Genomic DNA, 27,150 nt, shown 5'->3' with positions numbered 1-27,150 from the left:
CTAGTGATAACAGTAGTAATGATCAATGGCAAGGATGGTATGTAGCAATGCAGTACGATAATAGTAGTGGAACGTATGTAACAGAGATGTGACTAATATTAGCGACAGTAGTGGTGGGTGTCAGGCAGGGTCATGGCAGTAGGTGCATCCACGATCAGGCAGGGCCATAGCAGTGGGCGCATCCACGATCAGGCAGGGCCATAGCAGTGGGCGCATCCACATGTCGTGAGCATTGTCTGAGCGCTCGAGGTCCGTGATCGATTCGCCATATAAAGCAAGTCTGTTCTTAAAGGGCTCCAAAGCCGCCACGATCTCTCTTAACTGCTGCCGAGATGGTGGTATCAAACTTACTGAGGATGTCCGAGCGCATTTCGTCCATCATCTCCCTCATGTTCGGCAACAGGGTGATGTGGCCGGGTGAGCCATCTCTCCACTGGTCACTGCATGGCGCTGTGCCAGCCTGTGCAGGTTAATGTGGGGCAGCGCTGCGGGTGATTAAAACCAGGCGTGTTGGTCGCCGCTCTCCCGATCTGCTTCTGCTGTGCGGTGAGTCTGGCGTGTTGGTCGGCGTGCATGTCCGTGTCTCCCCGTCGTGTTATTAAGGTAGGTACCCTTTATTATCTGCTGTTTCATCGCAAATTTATTTGGCTCTGGGGCTTCATCCTCCCGCTGCAGTGCTGGGAGCGACAGTGAGCCGGCGGGCGCGAGCAGGTTGGGTGCAGTAGAGCTCAGAGGTATGCTGCTCGTATTTGTCTGCTGCTGCAGTTTTTCACTTATTGCCCTAGTTGTGACACATTCTCTTTTGCTGTGCAGCGAGGCTGCCGTAACCAGCGGTCCCCCGTTCTCCTAGTTCTGCATCTATCCATTTGGCGTCCTGGTGCGTTCCAGTCATCGGCCACCATGATAAGGGTTGCTGCTGTCCTGGCTCGGCTCCAGGTGGACTGAGATGTGTCATACTGTCTCAGGTCACTGTATGTGGTTACAGCCTCAGGCCCAGTTTGAAGGCGTCACGCCATTATTGTACCCACACCACGAAATCCAGTCCGAGTCCAGCAGAGTTGGCTCACCTGTCTTCTCTTGATTTAACACATTATTTTCCTTTATTAATTGAAATATCAAAGATTGTTTTGTGGATTTAATTTAGGTTGCACTTAGTTTATTATTTGTTTGCTAATAGTTTAGATTGTCTTTATTGCATTAAGCTGATTTTGGGTTAAAATATTATTTTCTTTCTTTGTTTAATATTTGATCCAAACCTAAGTTGGTTTATATTGTGGTGTTAATTTTCTTAAATTCCTTAGTTATAAACTGAATTTGTTATTTCCTTTTTTTTTGTGATATATAAAATATTTCTATTTTGTTCTGATATTTTCTTTGGGTTTCTTTGGTATTAATTAATTGATTAATTGTGTATTTGGTTTCCTTTTCTTGCTTTTTAAACCGTAGATTCCCCCAGAGGTCCCCACACTGTGCCTTGTGTTAATTTTGTGTTTTTCTTGTTTTACAACAGGTGCTGAGGCCCAAGCGAGTGGCAGTCCTCCCCTGGTGGTGGTGTTTGACACAGTCTTTTGGTTGCAGTGCACTGTTGGTTTATAGTTTGGATTTTGTCCCTTTTTGAGTTCCCTGCCGCCATGGTGAGCCCCAGCTCACCATTGTTTCTTTTGCCAGTGTGGTGGCTCTATCTGCATATTCCCCCTTGGGTCAGCTAAGCCTGCAACCCTCCTTTAGTCATTTTAAGCCATTTTGTTAAAGTATATTTCTTTGAAACCACGTCCTCTGGCCCTCGTGATTGTACAAACCTGTGTTGGCTAGGGCTGCAACGATTAGTCGACGTAATCGATTATGTCAACAATAAAAATTTGTCGACGCAAAACTTTTGCGTTATACCGATGCCTAGAGTCTTATGCCGTTCCTCGGAGAGGTGGCCAAAGTTATGCCGATTGCTGCTCAGCGGCTTATACCGATGCCTAGCCTTATGCCGTTCCTCGGAGAGGTGGCCAAATTTATGTCGATTGCTGCTCAGCGGCTTATACCGATGCCTAGAGCCTTATGCCGTTCCTCGTAGAGGTGGCCAAATTTATGTCGATTGCTGCTCAGTGGCTTATACCGATCCCCAGACTCTTATACCGTTCCTAGGAGTGGTGTGCCGCTGTTATGCCGCTGATATTCCGCCGACACATGACGGTGTGTGCCGCTAGAGAGCGTTATGCTTCTGAGAGACTGCTGGATGGGTACCGTCCCCTGATGGATATGCAAATGTAATGCCACTGGGCTGGTTTTACGACAAGTGCTGCCATAAATGTATACATTGTTGTAGTCTTTTTTAACAATGCTAACTTAACACATTGCCGTAAATAAAGGAACGTAGGCTATGTGTTTCTTTTGGATGTTATGTTGGTGGGACGTAGGCATATAGACAGTAATTACACGTGGGATTCTTGCAATATGATAGCAAAGTAATATGTCTAAATTTGGGCCAATACACTACTTAAAGCTAATGAAAGCGATAGCCTTAGCTAACATGGCTACTGTAAGCCCAGCCACCGTAGCCAGTCTGACTAATCGATAGCAGAAACTTTGAGCCAACCAACTAAACAATACTTCCTGACAGGCTTCCTTTACTAGGAGAACACAACAATACATTACTTCGTATAAAAAATTCAGTCTGAATCATTGTATCAAACAACTGTTGGAAATTAATGTATTGGGGTATTTTCTATGATCCACCTTCAGATAGTCTGAAATGACAATCCACATATGTATTGTTTACACCACATATTACTGTTAATTCAAACATTTGCTTGAGAGTGAAGATTCAGTTAGATAGACATACTAGTACATTACTAGTATATGAAATGTGTTTCTATGAGTATTTTAGGCTAATTGGACAGGGTAAATACATAACAAACATTAGAGGGTGTAGTCATTTTTTATTGTCAAAAACTCTCCATAACACAAACAGATAACCATTGTTGAACAGGTCAGGAACGATTAGTTGCTGGAGGGTGAATGGTTCAGCAGAGAGACCTGGTGAAAGTAGGAGGAGGAAGATGAGAGAAATGAGAGAGAGTGAGGGGGACAGAAAAAAACAGAGCTTGCAGAAAAGCTTGAAGAAAATTTACAAAAAAGTCTAGTTCGTTGCTTTCTTCTTGGCAGAACACAAATGAACCATTAGTACTACACTAGGGATGAGAGATTCATTAAGCCTGACAATGACACACTGAAAGGATAATGGTAACAGGTGTGAGGCATATTAAAAACAGTGACTTCAAACTACAAAAATATAGTCTAGAAATGGTTGTTTTGGTGTTAGAGGGTTATTGACACTGTGACTGATCTAACTATTAATCACAGTCATGGCCTGTGGGAAGTTTTGGGCCAATGAAAACCCTCATATGTGGACAAACAAAAATTCTGCTGCAGGCACAGGTTTGGAGAGGTGACCATGACCACTGGGCTGAACAGCGTGCATGCTATAGATAATGTGTGAAACATCAACCGCTAAAAAGGCAACTCATACTGAGTAGCGTTTGAGAAGAATGCTTAGTATTTTTACTTAAGTATGATTTTTTTGCAGTTGGCTGCAGACTGCAGTTGGCCTCACAAAACAATGCCCGGTCCCCCACTGACACTGACACTGAAAATGACTCTTACCTCTTGCTTGACCCCCACTGACACCATATCTCTTTCACTTTGTTATCACTTATGGTTCTGTCTGTCTCGTTATCATGTTGTCTATTTATTGTTTATTGTTTGGCACACATAGCTTCGAGACCAAAACAAATTCCTTGTATGTGAAAACCTACTTGGCAATAAACTTCTTTCTCATTCTGATTCTGATTTTAAGACCAGAAGTTGAAATTGAGTTTTAGTTTTAATATTTTAGTAATGTAACTGTATTCATACAGATTTTCAGTACTCTTTCTACCACTGGGTTCCTCGTACAGAGCTCATAGCGCTTACCAGAGGGGAGGAGTTTGAACAGGTTGTGTCCAGTTGTGCACAAATGTTTCCTACCCGTTTTAATCGCCTGGTTCCTCTGTCGGAGCGCAGGTATGGCTACAGAACCCTGGGTGAGGTGGCTCACTGTAGTACCCACGACTCTCTCCTCTCCTCCCTTGCCCAATATATCCTTGAAGAAGAAGAGAGATATGAACAGTTAAGGTTGACATTACAACACATTACAAGTGTTTGCTGATATGAAATGTAGCTCAACAAAGCCAAAAAACTGCAACTGAGCGCACTGTTATGAATCAGAAAACTGGCATTTATACCTCCAGGGAAGGATTTGTATAGCAATCCACAGGCAGTGCAAGGTTCAATAGTGTACATGCTTTTGAGTTCTTCTTGAAAAGCAGAAGAAAACTTTTGAAGATTCACAACACCTATTGAGAAAAAAACAACACATTAATACATAATTAAAACACAGAAGGAGGCTAGTGAGGGAGGCCACCAAGACACCTATGACTACTCTGAAGGAGTTAAAAGCTTCAGCAGCTGAAATGGGAGAGACTCTGTATACAACAACTGTTGCCCGGGTTCTTCACCAGCCAAAGCTTATGGGAATACTTTTTATAGGCACTGTATATACATTTGCTTACGTTATTGTTACTTACTTTGTAGCCATCTGTAATGTGCTCTCTTCCGGAACCATTTACTTGATACAATGTCCCTAAACGTCTTGCATACAAGTGCAATCTTTGCGATGGCCATCTCCTTCCATGAGGATGACTTCCAGAAACACCTCCACAAGAAGTTCATCAGAAAGCTGTGCAGACAAATTCAAATAAAATTTTAAAAATTACTGCACCAAAACTTTACTTGAGTATTTATCCAAATTAGAACACTGATGTACTTTGTACCTTTTGGCATATATGTGGATGTGTTGGGTTGCACAAAATGTCAGTGAATGATGATGATCGCTTATGACTGGTAATTACTATGCAAGTAAAAATTGTAGTTATCATTGAATAATAAAGTACCTCCTCAAAGTGCGTTGTGTGAGGCCCTCCTGTTGTCTGCACACATTTGGCACCTGGGGCAGTTCCACTTTCCAACCTGCCAAGTCATGGAAAAGGCATTAAGTTTATTTGTGGAAGCTTGAATATGTAACTGCAGCACTTGAACTCTTTCGTGATTAGTTGAAAAACAGTGGTGTGATGATACACCCAGCTCATGACAGAGACACTACATGATTTTGGGTTCACGAGAATGAGACGTTTTTTGAACACTATTTGCAAAGACAACTTCAATGATGAAATATGTGACTGGAAAAATAGTGTTTGCACAAAATGCAAAACAATGCTGATCCATCGTGAAATGTTTTAAATAGTTCTTATCTTGTAATGAACGTCATTTCAGTTCTAGTGTGTGACCTTGTTACTGAACTCCTTTCCATAAATTCAAATGAGAAATTAATAGATAATAATAATAATAATAATAATAATAATAGTCTCTCAATACTTAAAGTGCAAACACAGACTGACACATTTTTTGTTCAAGCGTGATAAAGACAGCTGGCTACAACTACAACGACAATTTGCGTAAATTGTCGGTCACAGTAGCAACACCATGGTTTAGCATCTGAAGCTCGCAGTCACTCGCAGATGCTTGTAAAACTTCAGCTATGCTATCTGTGGGTGTCTTTGCATAGTGCTCGTGTTAGCCGCAGTGTACGGCACTATTTTGTAGTATTAGTGCTTATAATAGTGCTTACATGTTGTTCCCGTCTTGTCTGTCACCGTGTGCCGCTTATTGCTTCCACCAAGCACTCTAAATGTTGCCAGTTGAACGTCAGACTCCGTTATACGAGCTGCCGCTCTGCATTTGTTCTGTAGCTACTCATATCGCGAGACAGCTTTTAACCTCCACGAAAAATAGCTTAACGATTTTATATCGCGAGATCTCGTGGTACGGGATGATTGTTGATCACTATACTAATTTGTGACATTTGTGATGCTGCAATAATGTCATTGCTTAATGTATTAGAAAATGACATAGACTTTATTTTCTTCAAAATTGCTCTAGGGGCTTCTGTTAGAAATTAAAAATGTTTTTTATTTTGACATGTGTATTTTTGTGCCATTTTTAGACGTTCTGTTGTTTTAAAAAAATATATTGACACTTTTACACAGTAAATGTTTTTATACAAAAATGGACTACTGTTATCAAATATCCACTTGATTTGACAAATTTGGATGGGTAACGCTACATAAATAGAAGACAGACTTGAAATATTGCCCTATGCTTTACCACTCACCTAACCCTAACCCTAACCCTAACCCTGACTTGCAAATACTGTTTCTAAATGTTAATACATTACCATTCCATCTTGTTCCACAAAAAGGTGGTACTTAGCAGAATACATTCTGCTTCATACCGGCAGATGCTGAACCGCTGTGTTAGCCACTCGATGACTACCTGGAACAATTTTTTTTTTTATTTGTCATTGTGGTTTTATTGTCACAATTCATTTAATCCCCCGGGCAAGAAATAATTAACTTTTTATTTGTCTAACTTGGATACAAAAAATTATGTTGTACTTACCTCTGGCAAAATGACCTCAATTAAGTAGGCATCTCTTTCAGCAACAGCCACTTGTTTGGCAACAAGCCCTTCTAACCTGACAATGAGTTCTCCTGTCTGAAATATTGATAATGACAACATTAATATTTGCCTTTATTTTCATATTGTATGCATTTCATACGTAGAGACACCATGAACTATTTTTTTCATTTGTAAGGTGTTTATTAATATATTAGCATTACATGCATGTATAATCTTTACCTTTATGTCGTCAAAAACAGACAGGTGGTCAGCATAGAATGCTTTCAGTGTTGGGTCTTATCCTGTGTTCCTGAACAGGTACATTCTGTTTGACAGAATGCGACCTGACAGAAGATCTATCTCCAAACACTGAGAATACAAAATAGTTTAATCAGTCCAAATACCTTTAAAAAGCAACATGTCAGGTTTGGAAAAAGGATGTCATTATTCTTTCAAACCAAACCCCAAACCCAAAAAGGGAAATCTGTCAGTAATACCTTGATCTCTTTGTCAGTCAAAATGCTGTCTGCCTGGGTGGATTCCACACTATCTTTATCCCTGCAAGAAGTAAAAGCATGAACTATGAGGTCGGCTTGTAATTGCAATATAGCAAAGACATGTATTTGAGAAAATGTTCCTAATTGACTTTTGAGCTGGAGGACAACACTTAAAAACATTGTAATTTCTTTGAAAGTCAGCTTGCTAAAGTACCGTACTACTAGCACAATTTAAAAACATCACTGTTCAACAAATTATGGTCATATTTCATACAGTAATGACAGAACGATAAAATTACAGCAAATTATTTGAGATATTTTATTAGGTTTTTTTAATTTATTTATTTATTTTTTTAGGTTATTTAATGGAACATGAGCATGTGTCATATACTTACAGATATGTAGTCATGTCGCGATCACAACCACAATGGAACTCTCTGGTGGTCCAGTCTCCTTGCACACCTGCGCATTCAAAATGTATCCAACCTCCACAGCTTTTACACTCGAGCCAAGAAAAGTTTTTCACTTGACTGTGGAGTGTTCTACAAGACAAATCGAAACAGTCTATCAGCTTATTCGACTATATTTATCTTAAAACTGTAGACACCTTTATTATGCTCTACTTTTGTATCAAACACCTGGCATTAATCATTACACAAATGCTGCGTATTGCTGTTCAATTTCTTTCTTCAATACCTCTTTGAGCCAGTTACCCGCTGAAACACGCAGGCTTGTTTTTCCCAGGCTAAGCAATGACAGTTGGAGTCGCTTGCTTTTTTTTCCTGTTGCTGAATCCTGTCCTCCTCAAATTTTATTTTTTCCAGGTCTTCTTTGGTGAGTGGGAAAGTCTGTGTGAATGACAAAAAATAAAAAAATAAAAACATAAATAACATTACTCTGAATTCTCTTTGAGTAAACATTGGCTTTAAGCGAAAAGTTTAATATATCTGACCTGAACACTCAGGCCTTTTATCATCTCAGCCGCATTGTGTCTCCTTAGAGTTCGACACTGGTTGAGGGAGAGATCATCATTGCTGACATCTCTGTTTTGGACCTCATTCTCAGCTGCCTTTTTTTGGGATAAAAACATAGTCACAAATGGCATACAAAACAGTTATTTCTTGTTGTCATCCTGTTTGTGTGTTTTACAAATGATGACAGCTCCTAACAAAGCTGAAACAGTTTACTTACCGAGCACACAAAGATCCCACAGTTATCATGGTCTCTCTGCCTCCACTGCTTTGGGAATGTGACCTTCCATCCCTTGAGACCTCCGTGGTTTCTGAAGACATTACTTTGATAACAAAACATAAGGGGTCACATTTCTATGACAGTAATTCCCTTGCCTAAATTTTTTAACCACCCTCTGAATTTTGTGTCTTCACTTCTCACCTCAGAAGAGCCATGTCGTCATCTGTCATTGTTGTTTGAATCCTCAAAGAATCGTACAATCTCAATTCTTTGTTTGAGAAGTCTAGTACCTAAGTCATAAAGATACCAGAAGCACATATATCTGCAGTTACATCTTTTGTTTTGTCTAACAGAGAAAAAGTAATGCTTTTGATAGCCACAGTGATAACTTTCTAACCAAGTTATCGGTGCATTTATACATTTATATATTGTCCTTCAGTCTCTGTCTTATCACACCATTAAGGCTATACAAAATAACATATCAATTATACAGTACATCATTACAAATGTTCTTACCTAATGTTCTATGACTTTTTTATTGCAGCATGTCCACTGTGTGAGACCTATATTTATATGCTGGACTTGAGTAAATATGATTGTCTTCTTAAAAGATAAAAATGCATATTTACATGTCAAATATGAGCTCAACTACCATGGGGGAATGCAAAACTCCCCTTTAGTAACTGATAAAATGTCTCACATTACACTTATTATTTGTGTTATTTATTAATATAAGTGTTAAACATTTCTTGCATAGTATTTCAAATATAGCATCATATGTTTATTGCATTCTTCATTCTGAATGCATGTTTGGGTGATAACTTTTATACTACTTTGGCTACTGTTTACCTGCTGTTCACTTTAATTCTTGAAGTAAAATTACACACAAATTTAACATGTTGCTAACACTTTGCTGCAGCAAACATGGTCCAAGCATCTCTTTTGAATAATTATAGTGATATACATGTGTTTAACATCATTTTTATGACATGGTTGATGTGCTGTCATGTTGGCCTACCCAAAGGATAAAGTGGTTTCCAGTCTCAGGAGTGCTGTGACCCACAAGCCTTGGCAGAAATATTCGGTCTGCAGTCTAGTGCAGTGGAGACAATAGCGATTTCAGTATTAAATGTCCATGTTAAAAAGACAGATTGTAAAGACATACATCTTTCAAGAATGGCAAACCCACCTTTAAGTGTTTGACAGTTTTGTCCTGGACATGGCCATTTCTTATCCAGTCCCGACTCCACAGAATGTTGTCAAAGTGAGCCAAACTCACAGACTGTGCAGTGGGGATAAAGATTTATAAGTGTTACTGTCTCCTACCTTTGCTGAGGATGTTGTGTTTGTTCAGAATTGACAAAAGCATACACACAAGTACTTCATATTACCTTACTGCAGGCCCGTGTAATCTGTGCCACTCTGAAATTGACAGCCTGAATAAAAAAGATGGTGATATCAGTTTTTGCAGGATTTAGCACATAAAAATTGTCACCACACACTTGAGTGCACACTGACATGAGCCACAGCATTTATCTTTAGTCAGACTGCATGTCTGACTGTAAACATAAACGTCTTAATAGATTTAATAATGTTAACAGTACTGTCATACTCACATCATCTGTCAGCCACGGCATCGTCCATGAGGTGTCGTCCAGTAAATCCAGAGGGCAAACACTCTTAATGTCTTTTATTGAAATCCGGAACTTTCTCCCGATTTTAGTCAAAACTTGATTTTCGTCCCGAGATCCAGTTAGAAGACTTTTCAAAGTGCTCTACAAACAGCAGTGTTTTCTATTAGCTTATACAATTCATAATCATTATGGAAGTACAAAATGAGAAAAGTTATGTTCACATTGTACGATTTTCAAACTGTTTTTATGTGAAAAACATCAGATGCAGCTACTAACCTTGTCCTCTTCAGATATGCTGTAGTTGCTGGCCTGAAAAGTGACGTCTTGGACCTTGTCTGCTGGAACAGCAATAGGTGGCGGTGGAAGTGGCAGTGTCCCACTGCGGTGGAAGTGGCAGTGTCCCATATATTGTTATTTGGTCTTTACACATGTATAAAGGCACTATTCCTTAACAGCGGTGTTATTTATAATGTAAGGGTGTATTGCATGTCCTCGGTTGTTAAATAATGGAAGAGCAATGCAATAGGTTGCATCCTGTGTGCTGTGATCACAGAAATACAGAATTTTAGTTTTTCACTGTCATAGTTGTGCGGGTGGTTCATAGTGTCACAATGTTTTTTATAATACAACTCCTATATTTCTACTCCCATATACTAAACACACCACTTGAGTCTCCAGCTGGTCCAGAATGCTGCAGCACGTGTACTGACAGGAACTAAGAAAAGAGATCATATTACTCCTGTATTGGCCTCTCTGCACTGGCTCCCTGTGAAATCAAGAATAGAGTTTAAAATCCTTCTCCTCACTTACAAAGCTGTTAATGGTCAGGCACCATCATATCTCCAGGAGCTCATACTACCCTATTACCCAACTAGAGCATTAAGCTCCCAGAACGCAAGCTTACTTGTAGTTCCTAAAGTCTCCAAAAGCAGAATGGGAGCCAGAGCCTTCAGTTATCAAGCTCCTCTTCTGTGGAACCATCTTACTGTTTTGGTCCGGAAGGCAGACACCCTCTCTACCTTTAAGAGTAGACTTAAGACCTTCCTTTTCGATAGAGCTTATAGTTAGGGCTGGCCCAGGCCTGTCTTGGACCAGCTCTTAGTTATGCTGCTATAGGCCTAGTCCGGGGGACAAATGACACACTGAGCTTCTCTCTCCTCCTCTCCTCTCCATCTGTATACATTATGCCTGTATACATGCCCCATCTCTGCATGTCACTGACTTCACTTCTTCCCCGGAGTCCTTGTGCTCTCTAGTCCTACAGGCTCCCATGGATCCTGGCCGCGCCCGGTTCGTGGATCGTGGATGCGCCTACTGCTATGGCCCTGCCTGATTATGGATGCGCCTACTGCCATGGCCCTGCCTGACACCCACCACTACTGTCGCTAATATTAGTCATATCTCTGTTACATACGTTCCACTACTATTATTGTAATGCAATACTACATACTATCCTTACCGTTAACCACTACTACTGTTATCACTAGTAATCACATTTCCATGTGCATTTCATTGTTGTTGCTGTGATGCCTCTTTATGTGCTTTCATTCCTGTCAACCATCCATTATAATTGTATACATCGTGATCTCGTTGATCTGCTCTGTACATGCGACATCTATTGCACGTCTGTCCGTCCTGGGAAAGGGATCCCTTCTCTGTGGCTCTTCCTGAGGTTTCTTCCGCATTTTTTTTTTCCCCTGTTAAAAGGGCTTTTTTTTGGGGCAAGTTTTTCCTCACTCGAATCGAGGGTCGAAGGACAGAGGGTGTCGTCTCTGTACAGATTGTAAAGCCCTCTGAGGCAAACTGTGATTTGTGAATTTGGGCTATACAAATAAAATTTGATTTGATTTGATTTGACCACTGTTGAAAACATGTAAACAAACCTGAAGACCTGAAGACCAGTGTGCCCAGCGGACCCAATGTCAGGGGCACGGATGACAGTTTTCTGATGTCATCAAGGAATTTGTTGTTAATGCAGCAGTTGTGCATCTCCAACAAAATCCTCACTGTCTGCTTGAAATGTACCTCGTTCATTTGGGTGAGCGAGTACCTGGTAGCTGCTAACTCGCGATTCAGCTGTTCTGCTACAGATGAATTTATTTTGGAGCGTAAATTGGGGCACAAGTTCAAACTCCTTAAACTTTCCTCTGGTCTCTTCTGGTGGAAACGGTCGTACAATGCGTACCTCTCAGTGGTTTTGGTAACTGGATGGGGCAGTATCCATCGGTCATCGTTTTTTGTTGGTGGTTGTAAGGGGGAATGTGTACTGAGGTTTTTTACCCAGGCCATTTCAATTTGGAGTTTCTTTTCTGCTGCACTTGCCAAATTGTCTGTGGTTGGTGGACACAATCGCCCTGCTTCGATTGTTCATGTGTCTGGCAACTTGGCCAGACACATCTGAGATATAGCATGTTGGGAATGCTTTAAAACTAAGCAAACCATCAACATGGTCCCTAGCGGACTCAGTCCAGAACAAAAAGTTCAAATAGTAGACGAGGGCAAGAGAAATGCAGTACTCCACCTGTAAATAATAAAAGAAAGCATAAACATAGAAAAAAAGACCAACGACACATAATCATTTTAAAGACATCTCATTTTGAAGTCTAACCTCCAGTCTTTTGCAGCTTCAAGAAAAGCTTTGGGTACACTTCCTTGAAGTTGACGAGCTCCTCCAATCTGTTCACGAGGTCAGTGACAGATCCCTCATCACTGACACCAAGTGCATTACAGGCCTCTTGCAGGTCTTTCTTTAGAGGCTGTGGGTGTTTTGGACAGTAGTAGTTTTTTTGTATTACATTGTTTAGACAATATAAATGACGAAAATAACTACTGACATTTTCAATATAACACACCTTCTTCAATTCAAGCAGGGACAGAATCGTGTCTTCATCCAACTGCTTTGCTGGCACTTTTGAATCTTCTTTTCTTTTTTTCATGCCTTTCTTTGCCTCTGTTTTTGGCAGCATGTCCCCCTTTCTAACATCCTCCCCCATCCAAGGAGCCAATGTTGAGTATGATGTCTTGGTCTCATATGGGTTTCTAGTTGATGTACCTGGGGATATTTTTAAATGATAAAAATAACTTTCATTAACATTAACAACATACTCTATGTAATTTATAGATATGCAGGCCTGTGTACTTCGTGTGATATGTATGTCCAATTATACTGTTTTCCGGTTACTCTGAATAACGTGTTTTTTCTTTAGCTCACTCACAGTCCTGGCTACCTTGACAAAACTTAAAATGCACAATAAGTGACTTTAAATGAGGGAAAACATACAAATCCCCTCAAAGAAATAACAACACAGAAGACAGCACCTTGGTCCCAAAAATAAAATGTAAATCAGTACATGTGCAGTAAGCCAACAGAAAAGTCCTATATTCATTACTACAAAATATGAAATTGGGCTGATTTTAAATGAGCATTTCTAGCAAAAAGTGTACTGGAAGCATTCATGATCGTTGTTGTGGACTGATGGCTGTGATCTGTATGCACTTTTTATATCAAATGAATTATGTGAATAACAGTTTACTCTGGACAGAACTCACTTAAGGGTATACTCCCTCTTGTGGCATAAGCGAGCAACAATGTGGTAAACTTTTATAACAGGTATGTATAGTCCTGTCCAGCTTTGATTATAATTTTGGCCACAGGCAAGTGATGAGAGATCAGTGTGAATTTTCTGTACAGGCCATTCAATTCTTTTGGATGCATACTTAGAAGAAAAATGAGGGTTGTGAGTGATAAAAAAAATTGAGTCTTATTCTACCAAATTCTATTGTATTTTGTGAAAACGCGAGGATATCTCCCTTTTTCAAATTAGATGACAAACCATAATTAAAAGAACACTCTTTTTTCCAGTTTTCGTTTCAGAATAGGCAATTGATTGATATGAAGGTACACAGATAAGCTAATAATTACCTCACAAAAGTTCACTTGGAGCTTATAAAAACAAATCAAAGTTATGCCAAAAGTGTTTTCAATTTTCCGTACAAGAACAATGTAAATCAAATGTTAACAGTTTCTGTTTGACAAACCCATCCCCTTTCCTTGAGCCATTTTTGTCTTGTCATGTAAATGTGGTTATGGGGCCTAGGATAGGAACTTTAAATGTCTAATGCAATAAACTAACCTGATATAAACCCCTCGGCGATCATTTCCTGTCTAGCTGTTCCCATGCGCTGTTGATGTTGATGCTGAGGTCTTCTTCTGTGAGAACCTCTGGATCAGGCCTCTTAAATGTAGAGACTGCAAAAAGTCATCATATTAGCAACAGCAGTGTAGAATGATATAAACAATAGCTGTTATTGATAATTAGCATAATTGCAAACAATACTAAGTTTAGTTAGATGTTCATGTATACACTGCAGGCTCACCTGGTATGTCAAAGGCTACCTTCCAGTTTGCATCTGCGATAATAACTGGAGGGCAGTCCCCACACTGGTAACAACTGAACATGAATCTGAAGTCTGTCAATGACAGAAAGTGGTGAAAAGCTCTTCGAACAGTTTGGTGGTGGAAACGGTTGTCATTGAAGAATGACAGGGTTGACGGCATGCGACCAGGAGCGGTTTTGTTCTGAGAAATGCATAAAAACCTGAGTCAAAAAAATACATCCAATTGCTGTTGTCACACACAACAGTCCTGAGACATAACTTTTCTGTTACCAATAACCTCAACGACTACTTAAAATAGAGAGTTAGTACATTTAATGATGTCATAACACGTAAAGCATTATATAGTGTCTAATTTCAATGAAAAGTAGCTTAAAATAAAGAACAAAGGCCCCTGGCAGTAGTTCATCATTATTTGCATGACAGATGACGTTCAATAAAGATTTTCACTCTAAACATTAACACTTACGGTCAATGCAGAAAGCAGAAGTTCACATAACGGGAGGGTCAGGAAGACACGGTCATTGAAATTGTGGAACCCAGACTTGTAGTCCTGAAAACGCACATGGTTCTTGCATAGGGGACACTGCTTGATGGCCACGGAGATACCTGTAGATCATTTAGGGTCAAATGAAAACAAGATGACAAACAAACACAGATGAAGACTTAATATGTACAGTATATGTAACATAATGACTGATAGACAGACAGACAGACAGACAGTCAGAAAGGACAGACAGAAACAGATGCATGTTTTTTAAACTATCAACATCACTTGCCTTTTTTAATGTATGTGTAGCCATAAACAGTTGCCTGAGTGGTAATAATGTTGTAGGGCAGTAGATCTGGTGGTGTGGGTCCCGGACAATATGGGCAAGTGGTCTCTTCTGGAAAGAAAACATTGGGGGGATCCTTCTCTTTACTTCTGAGATCCACTGGTAGCTCCTGGAGTGGTGGGATTTTCTTTTTAGTATACAAATAGTTGGTCATTTGACATACATTTCTGTCATTTTCGGCATACGCTGAAATTTCAGCTTCCAACATGTGTATTTCTGTTTCCAGATCGTCTATGTCATTTATCAGGATGTCTGAATTAGGCAGGAGAAGATCTGGGGATTCCTGAAAGATCCACCACATTGCCAGCATGCGGTGGAGACAACAATGTGATTTCCCAGTCCCTCTACACTGGCAGTTCCACTTACCAGACACTGAGTCAAAGGTTACTCTAGTGCGCCCACATTTGCACCAGTTATCCATCTGGCCAGTGTATATAGAGAAGAACACCCATCTTTTGGAGTATCCCATGTCACCATAAAAGAGGTGTGTCCACTACATTTTCTAAGGCAGCTTTATGCATGCTCTCACACTGGTCAGACCACTCCTGTGATATTAATCCCTTGTCTTTCATTGCCTGCAATGACTGGAAGGTCAGGCTGGCAGGTGGGCTACAGTTGTTAGAAAAAAAAAAGCGTCGTAACCGCCATTACGCGTTTTTTCGATGGCACCATTTCTAAAAATGTTGAGGGGCCACAACAATACAACTGACCACCTATTTTAAGGCTTTTATGAAAAAGTGAACGGTTCACCTCAACTTATTGTAACGTATTATAATTCCAACTCGAACACAGCAACTGCAACTTGGCTGTAAACTTCGGTAATGGCTTCACGTAAGCTTGCTTGTAGAATTATGACAAGGTGATTCGGACTTTTTCAGTTAGAGTAATTCCATTGCCAGTATAGCATACTACTTAAATATTGTAAGGAATACTGTAAAATCATGGAAACCACTTTTTTTTTTCCTTGTGAGAGCTTGTATGCGAGCAAAACTTACCAGCTATGTCTTCAAGTCATCAGGTAAACACTGTCTCTGGTATCAAAGAGTGGTAGACGTACTGACCTCACGCAACACACTTGAACTATGGGTAATGGCTTAGCGCTGATCTACTTTGCTATTGCCTACATAGCCTATGATTCATATCGTTTGTGGTATGACGTAAGGCAATTGATATTGGGGGTTGTATAGAGGCGGTGGATGAGCTGTATACACTACCCAGCAAGCAACTTTCTGTGTAATAAACATGTAATAGCCGTCAATTGCAAACCTGATGACTAGGCTAGAACAAGGCTAAATTTGGGTATGAGGATGTTGATTAAATCTTCACATATAGACCACATTTCACCAGTATTTGCAATACTGGCTTAGATGTGAGAAATTAGAAAAATGAGGATAAGATCTAATTTGCACATTTTAAAGGATAAAAGGTTTGTTTATGGCACAAAAGAAACAGAAAGTTGCATAAAGCAGCCCCTTTGGATCAGCGGTCTCGTGCTTAGTATTCTCCTGGGCGGGTGGTCACGCTATCTAGTACGCCACTGAGTCGAGAATGGAAAGCATTGTACAATTCTTTCACTCGTGTATTTTGCTTCGCAAGTACGGTCTCTGGCAATAAGTGCTCGTGTTTACAGTGTCTGCGCCTGCGCTTTCCAGCAGGAAGCACAATTGTTGTTTTACATTAATGTATGAAAATACTACCATGATCTCAGGGAAATGTGTGCCGAAGCAGGAGTGGTATATGTAACTATTGTATATATATACATACATCTCTAGTTTCTGACACGATTGAGGTCATTCAACATCTCCCGGACTATACTCAGGATGTTTTATGAGTCTGTGGTGGCCAGTGCTATACTATGCTGTTGTGCGCTGGGGCAGCAGGCTGAGGGTAGCGGACGCAAAAAGGTTGAACAGACTGATCCGCAAGGCCAGTGACGTTGTTGCGAGTGGAGCTGGACTCTCTGACGGCGGTGTCAGCGAGGAGGATGCTGTCCAAGTTACATGTCATCTTGAACAATGGCTCTCATCCACGCCATGACGTGGTGGTCAGCCACAGGAGTACATTCAACACTTTGTTCAACTCCTAATATTATTATTATTATTATTATTATTTCTGCATATTCTGAATTTTGAATGGGAGCAATTTCCCCTCGGGGATTATAAACTATTTCTGAATCTGATTCTAATTCTGAACAAATGCTGCTGCATAGACATGTGTAGAATAGCATGATCCGATAGATGAAAGATAGGAGTAACAATTAAATTGAGACGCTACATTTTCAGCACTTTCTTTATAACAACTAGCCAGACTGTAAACAGGTCTAGGTTCAGTGGCTGTTAGACCATGAATGAAAACAAGTCATCAAATGTCTACAGTGCCACCCTCTGGCAGATATAGGAACCTGCATCTGGACATTGGCAGCAGTGAACTATTCCAGGCGTAGTCAATACATTTACACATTCTCATTTCTTAAGCTCATGAGAAAAACACCCCGATGTCTACAACAATCCTCCAGTGAGCATTTTTCTGTTAAACAGAAATCACTAGCAACACAACATTCGACTGGCTCAGAAGTGCAAATGTTTTATTGAGTATATGAAGACAACAATGACAAATTCACATTTAGACAATATTCCCACCAGGATTTGCAATACTGGCTTTCAACTAAGACATTTCAATGTGTTTTCTTAGTCAAGCTCCAAAATTAAGACATGCTCTTATTTGCACATTGTACAGGATAAAGGATGTCTTTATTGCAAAAGAGGAAAAAAAAAACAATGGATAAATAAAGTTCACATGATCAGTTCAAACTCCTTTCACTGCAAGGCCGCTGCACTACTTACTGCATCATAACAATGTTACTTACTACAAAGGTGGAAAGCATCGTATAGCTACATGTATTTAGCTTGTGCCTTGCACACAGTCACTTATAAACATCACGTCTCAGCCTAAACAAATGATCCAAATGAGTAAACAAATTTAATGGTGACTTGTGACACATTCATTTTGTACCCACATCTTCAAAACAATATTGAAATCCCAGTTGGTGGCCACTGGCATAAAAACGACATATTCCTCTGGATCATCAGTGGTATGTCTATAACTAAAGGCTTATACCTTTAATTATGGAGTAGTGGTATGTCCATGCCTAAAGGCTTATACCTCTGGAAGAGTAGTGGTATGTCGATGTTGAAAGGCTTATTCCACTGGATCAGTGTTATGTGATGCAGGACACCATATGGTGCTGAAGCAGGAGTGGTGTGTCGGTAGTAGGGGTGCAGTGTTGGCTGAAGACTTGTGATATTCAAGGACAAGAACATGTGTAGAATAGCATGGTCCGAGACCTAGATGAAACATAGGAGTAACAATTAAATTGAGACACAAAATTTCCAACACTTTATCACAATAAGCCAGAAGTATACAGTAAAAGTAGCATCATGTATTTTGAAGGGTTTGGGATTCAAGGCTTCAGATAATTTAAAATAAATGTAAGCAGACAGACAGAACTGGACTGATCAGAGCCAACACTCACAGCTCTACTACTTTACTCTGCAGACCACACTGTCCATATGACTGCATTAAATCAGTCTGTATGTGTGTGTTTGTATGTGATAGTTTGGTCTATGACAGACGGGGCAGTCATAATATCCACATCAGTTTTATTTATATATATATACACATACATATATATATATATACACACACATATATATACATACATACACACACACACACATATATATACATATATACATACATATATATATATATACATACATATGCATATATACATATATATACATACATATATATACATATATATACACATACATATATACATACATATATATACATACATACATATACATACATACATATACACATACACACACACACACATATATATATATATAAACATACATATACATATATATACATACATACACACACATATGTATATATACATATATATGTGTATATATACATATATATAGCTGTGGTGGCATGTACGCCAGAAGGGTAAATTCACGAGTTGAACCGATAAAAGTTATTTGTCTTCGTTATCAGTGACTTACAGCCGTAGCCTATCTGTTTTGTAGTGGTTTGTAGCATATCGTCGCTGTCAAGCAGAAGCCTCCTATCTTCAATATATGGTATTAAATTTACGTGTCACTGTACAGTGGGTACTAGTTTCATTTGGAGGATTTCACGCGTGAGTCACGGGAGAGTCACACAGATTTTTTTTTTGGAGGAGTAATTGTGTTTTCACCAGAAGCTGCAATGTGCCCAAACAACCGCCAGGTGGCATCTGTGAGCAGCAGGACGCCTCCATAAGACAGCAGCACGGAGCAGTGAACACAAATGGGGAATGCAATATAATAATAATACAGCATGGGCGAGCGGTCTTAATAAGCTATAAATGCAGTGCATGCCCAAGCCCTTCAATAAAAATAATTGAAAATATTAATCTGGCAGTGTGTTCAATTATACAATACCTTAGTTCTACTGTTTTGGTCTTAAATCCGTGCCTAATCTGTCCCGTTTTGCTTGCGAAAAGCTGGAAAGCTGACAGCTTGTTTCGCGCGTGCGCACTGTGACACAGAGTAGTACAGTTACTGCTAGAGGCTGTGTTTACTGTAGAAGAGCATTTTGAATGGCAAAAAAGCTGTCAGTGAAGCAGCTTATCTGCCAACGCGCATGCGCAAAACTGACTTGTTTGAATTGTTCAGCGGGAAACTGTCAGTGGTTCATTTCATCGTGTAGCCCGGTCAAAATGAGTGAAAATATTAATTCTATTCAGTCTTTGCGTTCAGTGCCGTTTTCGCGGAGAACTTTTGAGGAAAAGAAAACTATAATTTCAAGTGGACGGCCTACTCCTGAAGTAAATATCACAAAAACTGGCCGACCCCCCCTCCCGTCAAACGATCCGGTCTGACAGTGACATATTGCCTGTTCATTCATGAAAACCATCTCGAAACACTCTGTCAAACAAGTGTCAGATCTGTCAATCTGCGGCGCTACTAGCCTAGTTCGCTCATTTTAAAAACACACCGGCAGCAGCGCCTACTGATCTGAGACGTGTCACGTGAGTTACTGTAAATGCTGTGTGGAAAACCAGCTGTGGTCTGTGATTGAGGTGCAGAAGGGTGAGTTTGGAGCTGACGAGAGGATCGCGCTGACGACCGTTTCATTACATTTTTCTCATTGAAAAACTATACAACTGGCATTTAGATTATGTTCTGCACAAAAAAATAAGTGAAATAATAACAATTCGGTTTTAGCAATCAACCGCTTATAGTGATCAAATGTACTCTGGACCAACGTGATCACTATAAGCGGTTTCCACTGTAGTAGTTAAAAACCATATTATATTTTTTATTAATAAATAAATACCCCCCTTACGGGCGCGCATGCTATTGACACTTCAGCATGACCACAGTAAAAGGTCACCGCTCGCCACTGTAATACAGTATAGTTTTTCAATGAGACAAATGTAACGACGGCAGCTACAGTATACGTCTCACTCTTTTTCGGTCCTCAGTCTCGTCAGCTCGAAACACACCCGTCTGTATTTTTAAAATGAGCGAACTACTGTACAGTAGTGCCGCAGATTTCTCATTCCCCACCTTGTTTGATTGAGTGTGTTGCTGGATGATTTCTCATGAATGAACGGGCAATAGCCTGTGTCACTTTTTTTAATTTCAAGTCAAGCGGGGAGGGGGGGATCCTTGTACCTGGGTTACTGTTACCAAGGATACGGAAATAAAAGTAGCGAAGCTCCGGACAGAGTTGCGGTGATTGTATCCACTTTATGATAGGCTACTGTAGATTATGAAAACACATGAGTCTATCACAACAAGGGATTTTCCAGATCAAATCCGTTGGATTATCCATACGAGAGGTAGACTGCCGGTTCTCACGGCCCGGACTCCTGCCAATAGTTTTTTTTTTGTGTTTTTTTTGAGGGTGTGTGTGTGCCGAGCGGACCCCTTTAGAGAGACACGCGTCTGTATGGGACAGGCTTTTATTTAATTTAGAACAAACCTTATGCTCAGCAAAAAAATTTTAGGTCGCCGGATCTGAACCCGATCGAGTTAGTCTGGGCTTCAATGAAACGCTACATTCGCTGTGAGGCCAAACCCAAAAACAGAGATGAACTGATCTCCGCAATAGAGTCATTTTGGAAATATAAGCTCACCAAAGAGGCCTGCAACAAATACATAGATCACTTGGACAAAGTCATTGAACAGGTCATAGCATTAAAGGGAGGACCGACTGGCATGTGACTGCATGGCAGACGGCGAAAAATGCCCAGGGCCGAAGGATCTCCTGCTGAAAGACTGATGCGCACACTACGCAGATCTGAGGACACACTCTGCTTTAAATTACCTACTGTATATCATACTGCACTGTTCTGTATACCTGTCGATTTTTTAAACAAAAATGTTTTATTTGAAGCACGTAGGCTACCATGTACTGTACAGACCAAAAGTTTGGACACACCTTCTCATTCAAAGAGTTTTCTTTATTTTCATGACTATGAAAATTGTAGATTCACACTGAAGGCATCAAAACTATGAATTAACACATGTGGAATTATATACTTAACAAAAAAGTGTGAAACAACTGAAAATATGTCTTATATTCTAGGTTCTTCAAAGTAGCCACCTTTTGCTTTGATAACTGCTTCGCACACTCTTGGCATTCTCTTGATGAGCTTCAAGAGGTAGTCACCTGAAATGGTCTTCCAACAGTCTTGAAGGAGTTCCCAGAGATGCTTAGCACTTGTTGGCCCTTTTGCCTTCACTCTGCGGTCCAGCTCACCCCAAACCATCTCGATTGGGTTCAGGTCCGGTGACTGTGGAGGCCAGGTCATCTGGCGCAGCACCCCATCACTCTCCTTCTTGGTCAAATAGCCCTTACACAGCCTGGAGGTGTGTTTGGGGTCATTGTCCTGTTGAAAAATAAATGATGGTCCAACTAAACGCAAACCGGATGGAATAGCATGCCGCTGCAAGATGCTGTGGTAGCCATGCTGGTTCAGTATGCCTTCAATTTTGAATAAATCCCCAACAGTGTCACCAGCAAAGCACCCCCACACCATCACACCTCCTCCTCCATGCTTCACGGTGGGAACCAGGCATGTAGAGTCCATCCGTTCACCTTTTCTGCGTCGCACAAAGACACGGTGGTTGGAACCAAAGATCTCAAATTTGGACTCATCAGACCAAAGCACAGATTTCCACTGGTCTAATGTCCATTCCTTGTGTTCTTTAGCCCAAACAAGTCTCTTCTTCTTGTTGCCTGTCCTTAGCAGTGGTTTCCTAGCAGCTATTCTACCATGAAGGCCTGATTCACACAGTCTCCTCTTAACAGTTGTTCTAGAGATGTGTCTGCTGCTAGAACTCTGTGTGGCATTGACCTGGGACACTTTCAAAGTTTTCCCAATTTTTCGGACTGACTGACCTTCATTTCTTAAAGTAATGATGGCCACTCGTTTTTCTTTACTTAGCTGCTTTTTCTTGCCATAATACAAATTCTAACAGTCTATTCAGTAGGACTATCAGCTGTGTATCCACCTGACTTCTGCACAACACAACTGATGGTCCCAACCCCATTTATAAGGCAAGAAATCCCACTTATTAAACCTGACGGGGCACACCTGTGAAGTGAAAACCATTTCAGGTGACTACCTCTTGAAGCTCATCAAGAGAATGCAGAGTGTGTGCAAAGCAGTAATCAGAGCAAAAGGTGGCTACTTTGAAGAAACTAGAATATAAGGCGTATTTTCAGTTGTTTTACACTTTTTTGTTAAGTACATATTTCCACATGTGTTAATTCATAGTTTTGATGCCTTCAGTGTGAATCTACAATGTCGATAGTCATGAAAAGAAAGGAAACTCATTGAATGAGAAGGTGTGTCCAAACTTTTGGTCTGTACTGTATATATCTTATATTTTTGGGAAGTCTGAATTCCAGTCACTACACATCTTATGAACGTGATGTAAAGTAATAACTTTATTTTTTTATATATATTTTTTTTAAATGCAGCCTCTAAAACTAGAATGAAAAATATTTTCCTATGTTCCATCTTCTCGGCTCTATTGAAAGTAATGAGCTTAATAGACATATTAGCGCCTCCATTTATCTCTGACCAATAGGTGTGCTTGTAATAATTGCTGTGACGACAGCTGGACACAATGTAACACATTAGCATCCTCCATTTATCTCTGACTGTTGGAGCCATTTTGTATATTACACATAAGGTGATAAATAATTTAGATTTGTTGGATTTATTCTGATTTTGTATATTTGAGGTTATAAGAGTGCCTATTAGTTAATAACAACTGCGCTCTTCTTATTGGCTGAGATGTGCGTAACGTGATGCGTGCGTACTTTGGTTCAGTGATGATTATGGAGGCGAGGAGAGCACACTAGTTTTTGACCGTGCTAATGATTATTGCCTGATTTTGGATTGCTACAGTTTTATTTTTTGTTGTAACTTGAATAAAGGTTTCAATAAACCCACGTGAGAAAGAACTGTGGAGTTTTTGTGGCCTAAGACACGCGTCAACTACATGCTCACGCTCCATAATTTTAGTGTGTGTTTAAAAAGTAAAAAGAGATGGAGTCACACTTACACTGACCAATGGGTGTGTTTGTGGATACTTCACTCAAGTACATTGTCAGACAAAAGTCCTGCCCCCCACAGTACTTCACACAGCTGTTTGCTTTGAACAGAAAAACCGGTTCCTACAGTAGCTCTCCTCACACTTTTCAGTTCATAAGTGAAGAAATTTCGTCGTGTTTCATGTAATAAATTTCACATGTAAGGGGAGCTGAACATACAGCCTCCATTCAGAACTCCAAGACACATGTGCCAGATGCACAGAGGCATGCGTAAAACACAGATTGAGACCACTTCATGATGTTTAGTTATTTTTTTTAGTTCATTTTCATTTCTTTTGGATTTTTGTGCGTATTACTGAGCTGTTTTGGTCCATGTTTGTAAGCCTTTTTTCCCCTGGATTATATTTTCTAAAGTTGCAACAATATAGTAATATAATATATATTGTTTTCGTTTCATTTCGTTAAGTATAAATCAATCAATCCATTTTCTTTGAAACTATGAGATTGTAGAGCACCTAAAAACCAAAGCACCAGTTCACTGTAGCGATTTTCATACACACAGCCAGTCTCGCTTTCAATAAAACACACTCGCATTCTATTACAATCGGTGAAATATATGAAAACACAATTTAAAAAATGACAGTTGTTGCTCTAGTTTTTTGTTTGGGTAAGCTTCATATTTAAAAGCGCAATGTTCAGCTGTCAGAAATTAAAAGCAGCCTCCTCTTGTTATATTTGCAGCAACACTGTTGCTTCAGGCTGTGATCAGCTTTTTTGTATCGCTCATAGCCTACTTTCCATTAAAACAACCGGCTGCTCTTGGCTGAAATCAGCCCGTTGTGGCTCCATTCTACGATTAAAGTAGTATCAACAAAGTCACTGTTAACAAAATTAACATCTAATCTGTCCCTTCAAATTGTGTGTTTGGAGCAGCTGCAGACAGATGTGCATTAATGCTCCGCTCGTGAGTCCAGCTGCATCGGGTCCAGGCTGCTGGCACGACCGAAGCAGCTTAGAGACTGTTTAAACGAGCGATCGTGGGCTATAAGTGGATTGTTACATTCACGAGAACTTGCAGAAAATAGATATGAGACAATTTGCTAAAACTTGGAGCCAGACCCGGCCAGGCTACAGGAGAGATCAAAAATATGGAGGGGGACAGGACCCCCATGAGAACCACTGATCCTGTTGAACGTAACCACTGTGAAACAATAAAAAACAACATTGATCTGATTTACCGGCGTAGCGCTCCCTCTCTCCATTCACTCTCTAGCTCTCTCGACCACAGCTGCAAATTAAGTAGCCTATGGCCTATGAACAGCGCCACTCTCCATTGCAGCTATGTTGTGGTCAAATGTGGAATTATCCCCAAATCTTTTGAGCTGCATTTCAGTATGATGCTTCCACCTAGTGGCTACAATGTGACCTACAATTTCACGCAACGCATGAATCACGCTTTCCGTGAGGGAAACCTCTATTTGAAACTAGTACCAACTGTAGGTAGTAAGCTACAAACCTACGAGCAAAAAGAACGGAAATGGACATATTCATCCAATAGTGTGCAACCAAAAAGTGATTTATTAAAATTCAAAGTTATTAAAAATGCAACAGATCTCGAATGACAACAACAACTGCGGTTGTTGTGAACCCAAGCTCTGCCGTGCATCATAACATGACAAGAGGCCGGCTGGAGATAAGCTCTTTGAATACATTCATTGGTTAATAATGTATACAGACGTGAAGGGTGGCCAGTAAAATCGATTATAAAAAAATAGTCGAAAAAAGTCAAATTTGCAAATAAGAGGTTTTTGTCTGACAGCAACAATATCAGTAATAATTCATGTGTAGGATATTAAATCAGTACAAAACAGTAATAATATAAATTGGATAAGACACTGAATAGTAAACCTCCACTTAATGCAATGATTTATAACAATAATAATTCATTTGTAAGATATGTAATCAATTAAAAACTGTAATAATTACTATCAGGCATGACAACGTGATGATGCATAGATTTCAGCTTCTTAAATGATACACAATTCTGTTTTGTTCTCTCTTTTAGTAGTTCCAGTGCCAAGAAAAGGCGTGTAGATGACTTTGTTGTCAGAAGAGGCACATGAACCCCTCCAATGGCTCAAGTCTTGACAGAAAGCATCGTCAACATGATAGTCAATGACATCAAATCAAATCAAATTTTATTTGTATAGCCCAAATTCACAAATCACAGTTGCCTCAGAGGGCTTTACAATCTGTACAGAGACGACACCCTCTGTCCTTCGACCCTCGATTCGAGTGAGGAAAAACTTGCCCCAAAAAAAAGGCCCTTTTAACAGGGAAAAAAAAAATGCGGAAGAAACCTCAGGGAGAGCCACAGAGGAGGGATCCCTCTCCCAGGACGGACAGACGTGCAATAGATGTCGCATGTACAGAGCAGATCAACGAGATCACAATGTATTCAATTATAAGCGATGGTTGACAGGAGTGAAAGTACATTAAGATGTATTACAGCAATAATAATGAAATGCACATGGAAATGTGATTACTAGTGATAACAGTAGTAGTGATTAATGGTAAGGATGGTATGTAGTAATGCATTACAATAATAGTAGTGGAACGTATGTAACAGAGATGTGACTAATATTAGAGACAGTAGTGGTGGGTGTCAGGCAGGGTCATGGCAGTAGGCGCATCCACGATCAGGCAGGGCCATAGCAGTAGGCGCATCCACGATCAGGCAGGGCCATAGCAGTGGGCGCATCCACGATCCACGACCCGGGCGCGGCCAGGATCCATGGGAGCCTGTAGGACTAGAAAGCACAAGGACTCCGGGGAAGAAGTAAGTCAGTGACATGCAGAGATGGGGCATGTATACAGGCATAATGTATACAGATGGAGAGGAGAGGAGAGGGGAGGAGAGAGAAGCTCAGTGTGTCATTGTCCCCCAGACTAGGCCTATAGCAGCATAACTAAGAGCTGGTCCAAGACAGGCCTGGGCCTGTCCTGGCCCAGCCCTAACTATAAGCTCTTATCGAAGAGGAAGGTCTTAAGTCTATTCTTAAAGGTAGAGAGGGTGTCCGCCTCCCGGACCAAAACAGGAAGATGGTTCCACAGAAGAGGAGCTTGATAACTGAAGGCTCTGGCTCCCATTCTACTTTTGGAGACTTTAAGAACTACAAGTAATCCTGCGTTCTGGGAGCGTAATGCTCTAGTTGGGTGATAGGGTAGTATGAGCTCCTGGAGATATGATGGTGCCTGACCATTAACAGCTTTGTAAGTGAGGAGAAGGATTTTAAACTCTATTCTTGATTTTACAGGGAGCCAGTGCAGAGAGGCCAATACAGGAGTAATATGATCTCTTTTCTTAGTTCCTGTCAGTACACGTGCTGCAGCATTCTGGACCAGCTGGAGACTCTTTAG

General features: G+C 40.3%; 2 protein-coding genes and 1 long non-coding RNA gene across 11 annotated transcripts in view; all 3 read right to left on the bottom strand.

Moving 5' to 3' along the window:
• Positions 1–2,440: 2,440 nt before the first annotated feature.
• On the bottom strand, positions 2,441–7,091 carry LOC311253972. Of its 2 annotated transcripts, XR_014622110.1 has the most exons (8): positions 7,044–7,091; positions 6,787–6,915; positions 6,547–6,642; positions 4,983–5,058; positions 4,617–4,768; positions 4,275–4,385; positions 4,018–4,132; positions 2,441–3,027 (listed from the first exon to the last, which is right to left on the bottom strand). It is a non-coding gene; the product is annotated as an uncharacterized lncRNA (long non-coding RNA). The 2 variants fall into 2 exon arrangements; XR_014622111.1 differs by lacking the exons at positions 6,547–6,642; positions 6,787–6,915; positions 7,044–7,091 and adding an exon at positions 6,323–6,409.
• Positions 7,092–7,434: 343 nt separating this feature from the next.
• LOC311253969 (uncharacterized protein) lies at positions 7,435–9,928 on the bottom strand (the record flags this gene model as incomplete). Its single annotated transcript, XM_084384405.1, has 9 exons — positions 9,851–9,928; positions 9,626–9,670; positions 9,424–9,516; positions 9,253–9,327; positions 8,436–8,524; positions 8,235–8,337; positions 7,996–8,112; positions 7,740–7,891; positions 7,435–7,585 (listed from the first exon to the last, which is right to left on the bottom strand). The coding sequence occupies exons 1-9, from the start codon at positions 9,869–9,871 to the stop codon at positions 7,435–7,437; spliced, it is 846 nt and encodes a 281-aa protein (XP_084240531.1). The 5' UTR covers positions 9,872–9,928.
• Positions 9,929–17,707: 7,779 nt separating this feature from the next.
• LOC311253970 (uncharacterized protein) overlaps positions 17,708–27,150 on the bottom strand; it is a 44,576-nt gene continuing 35,133 nt past the window's right edge. For 3 of the 8 annotated variants that reach the window (XR_014622106.1, XR_014622107.1, XM_084384406.1), the window contains one exon: positions 17,716–18,443. Coding sequence is in view for 1 of the 8 variants with exons in the window: in XM_084384407.1 (XP_084240533.1) it covers positions 18,219–18,443 (225 nt within the window). In the remaining 7 variants the exon portion in view is untranslated. Of the gene's footprint in view, positions 18,444–27,150 lie in introns of all 8 variants that reach the window. The other 5 variants (XM_084384408.1, XM_084384409.1, XR_014622105.1 and 2 more) reach the window with 4 other exon arrangements.

Source organism: Pagrus pagrus (genome assembly GCF_965226575.1).
Source record: "Pagrus pagrus genome assembly, contig: HAP1_SCAFFOLD_99, whole genome shotgun sequence".
Lineage (NCBI taxonomy): Eukaryota > Metazoa > Chordata > Actinopteri > Spariformes > Sparidae > Pagrus > Pagrus pagrus.
This window is presented reverse-complemented; position numbering and strand designations above follow the sequence as displayed.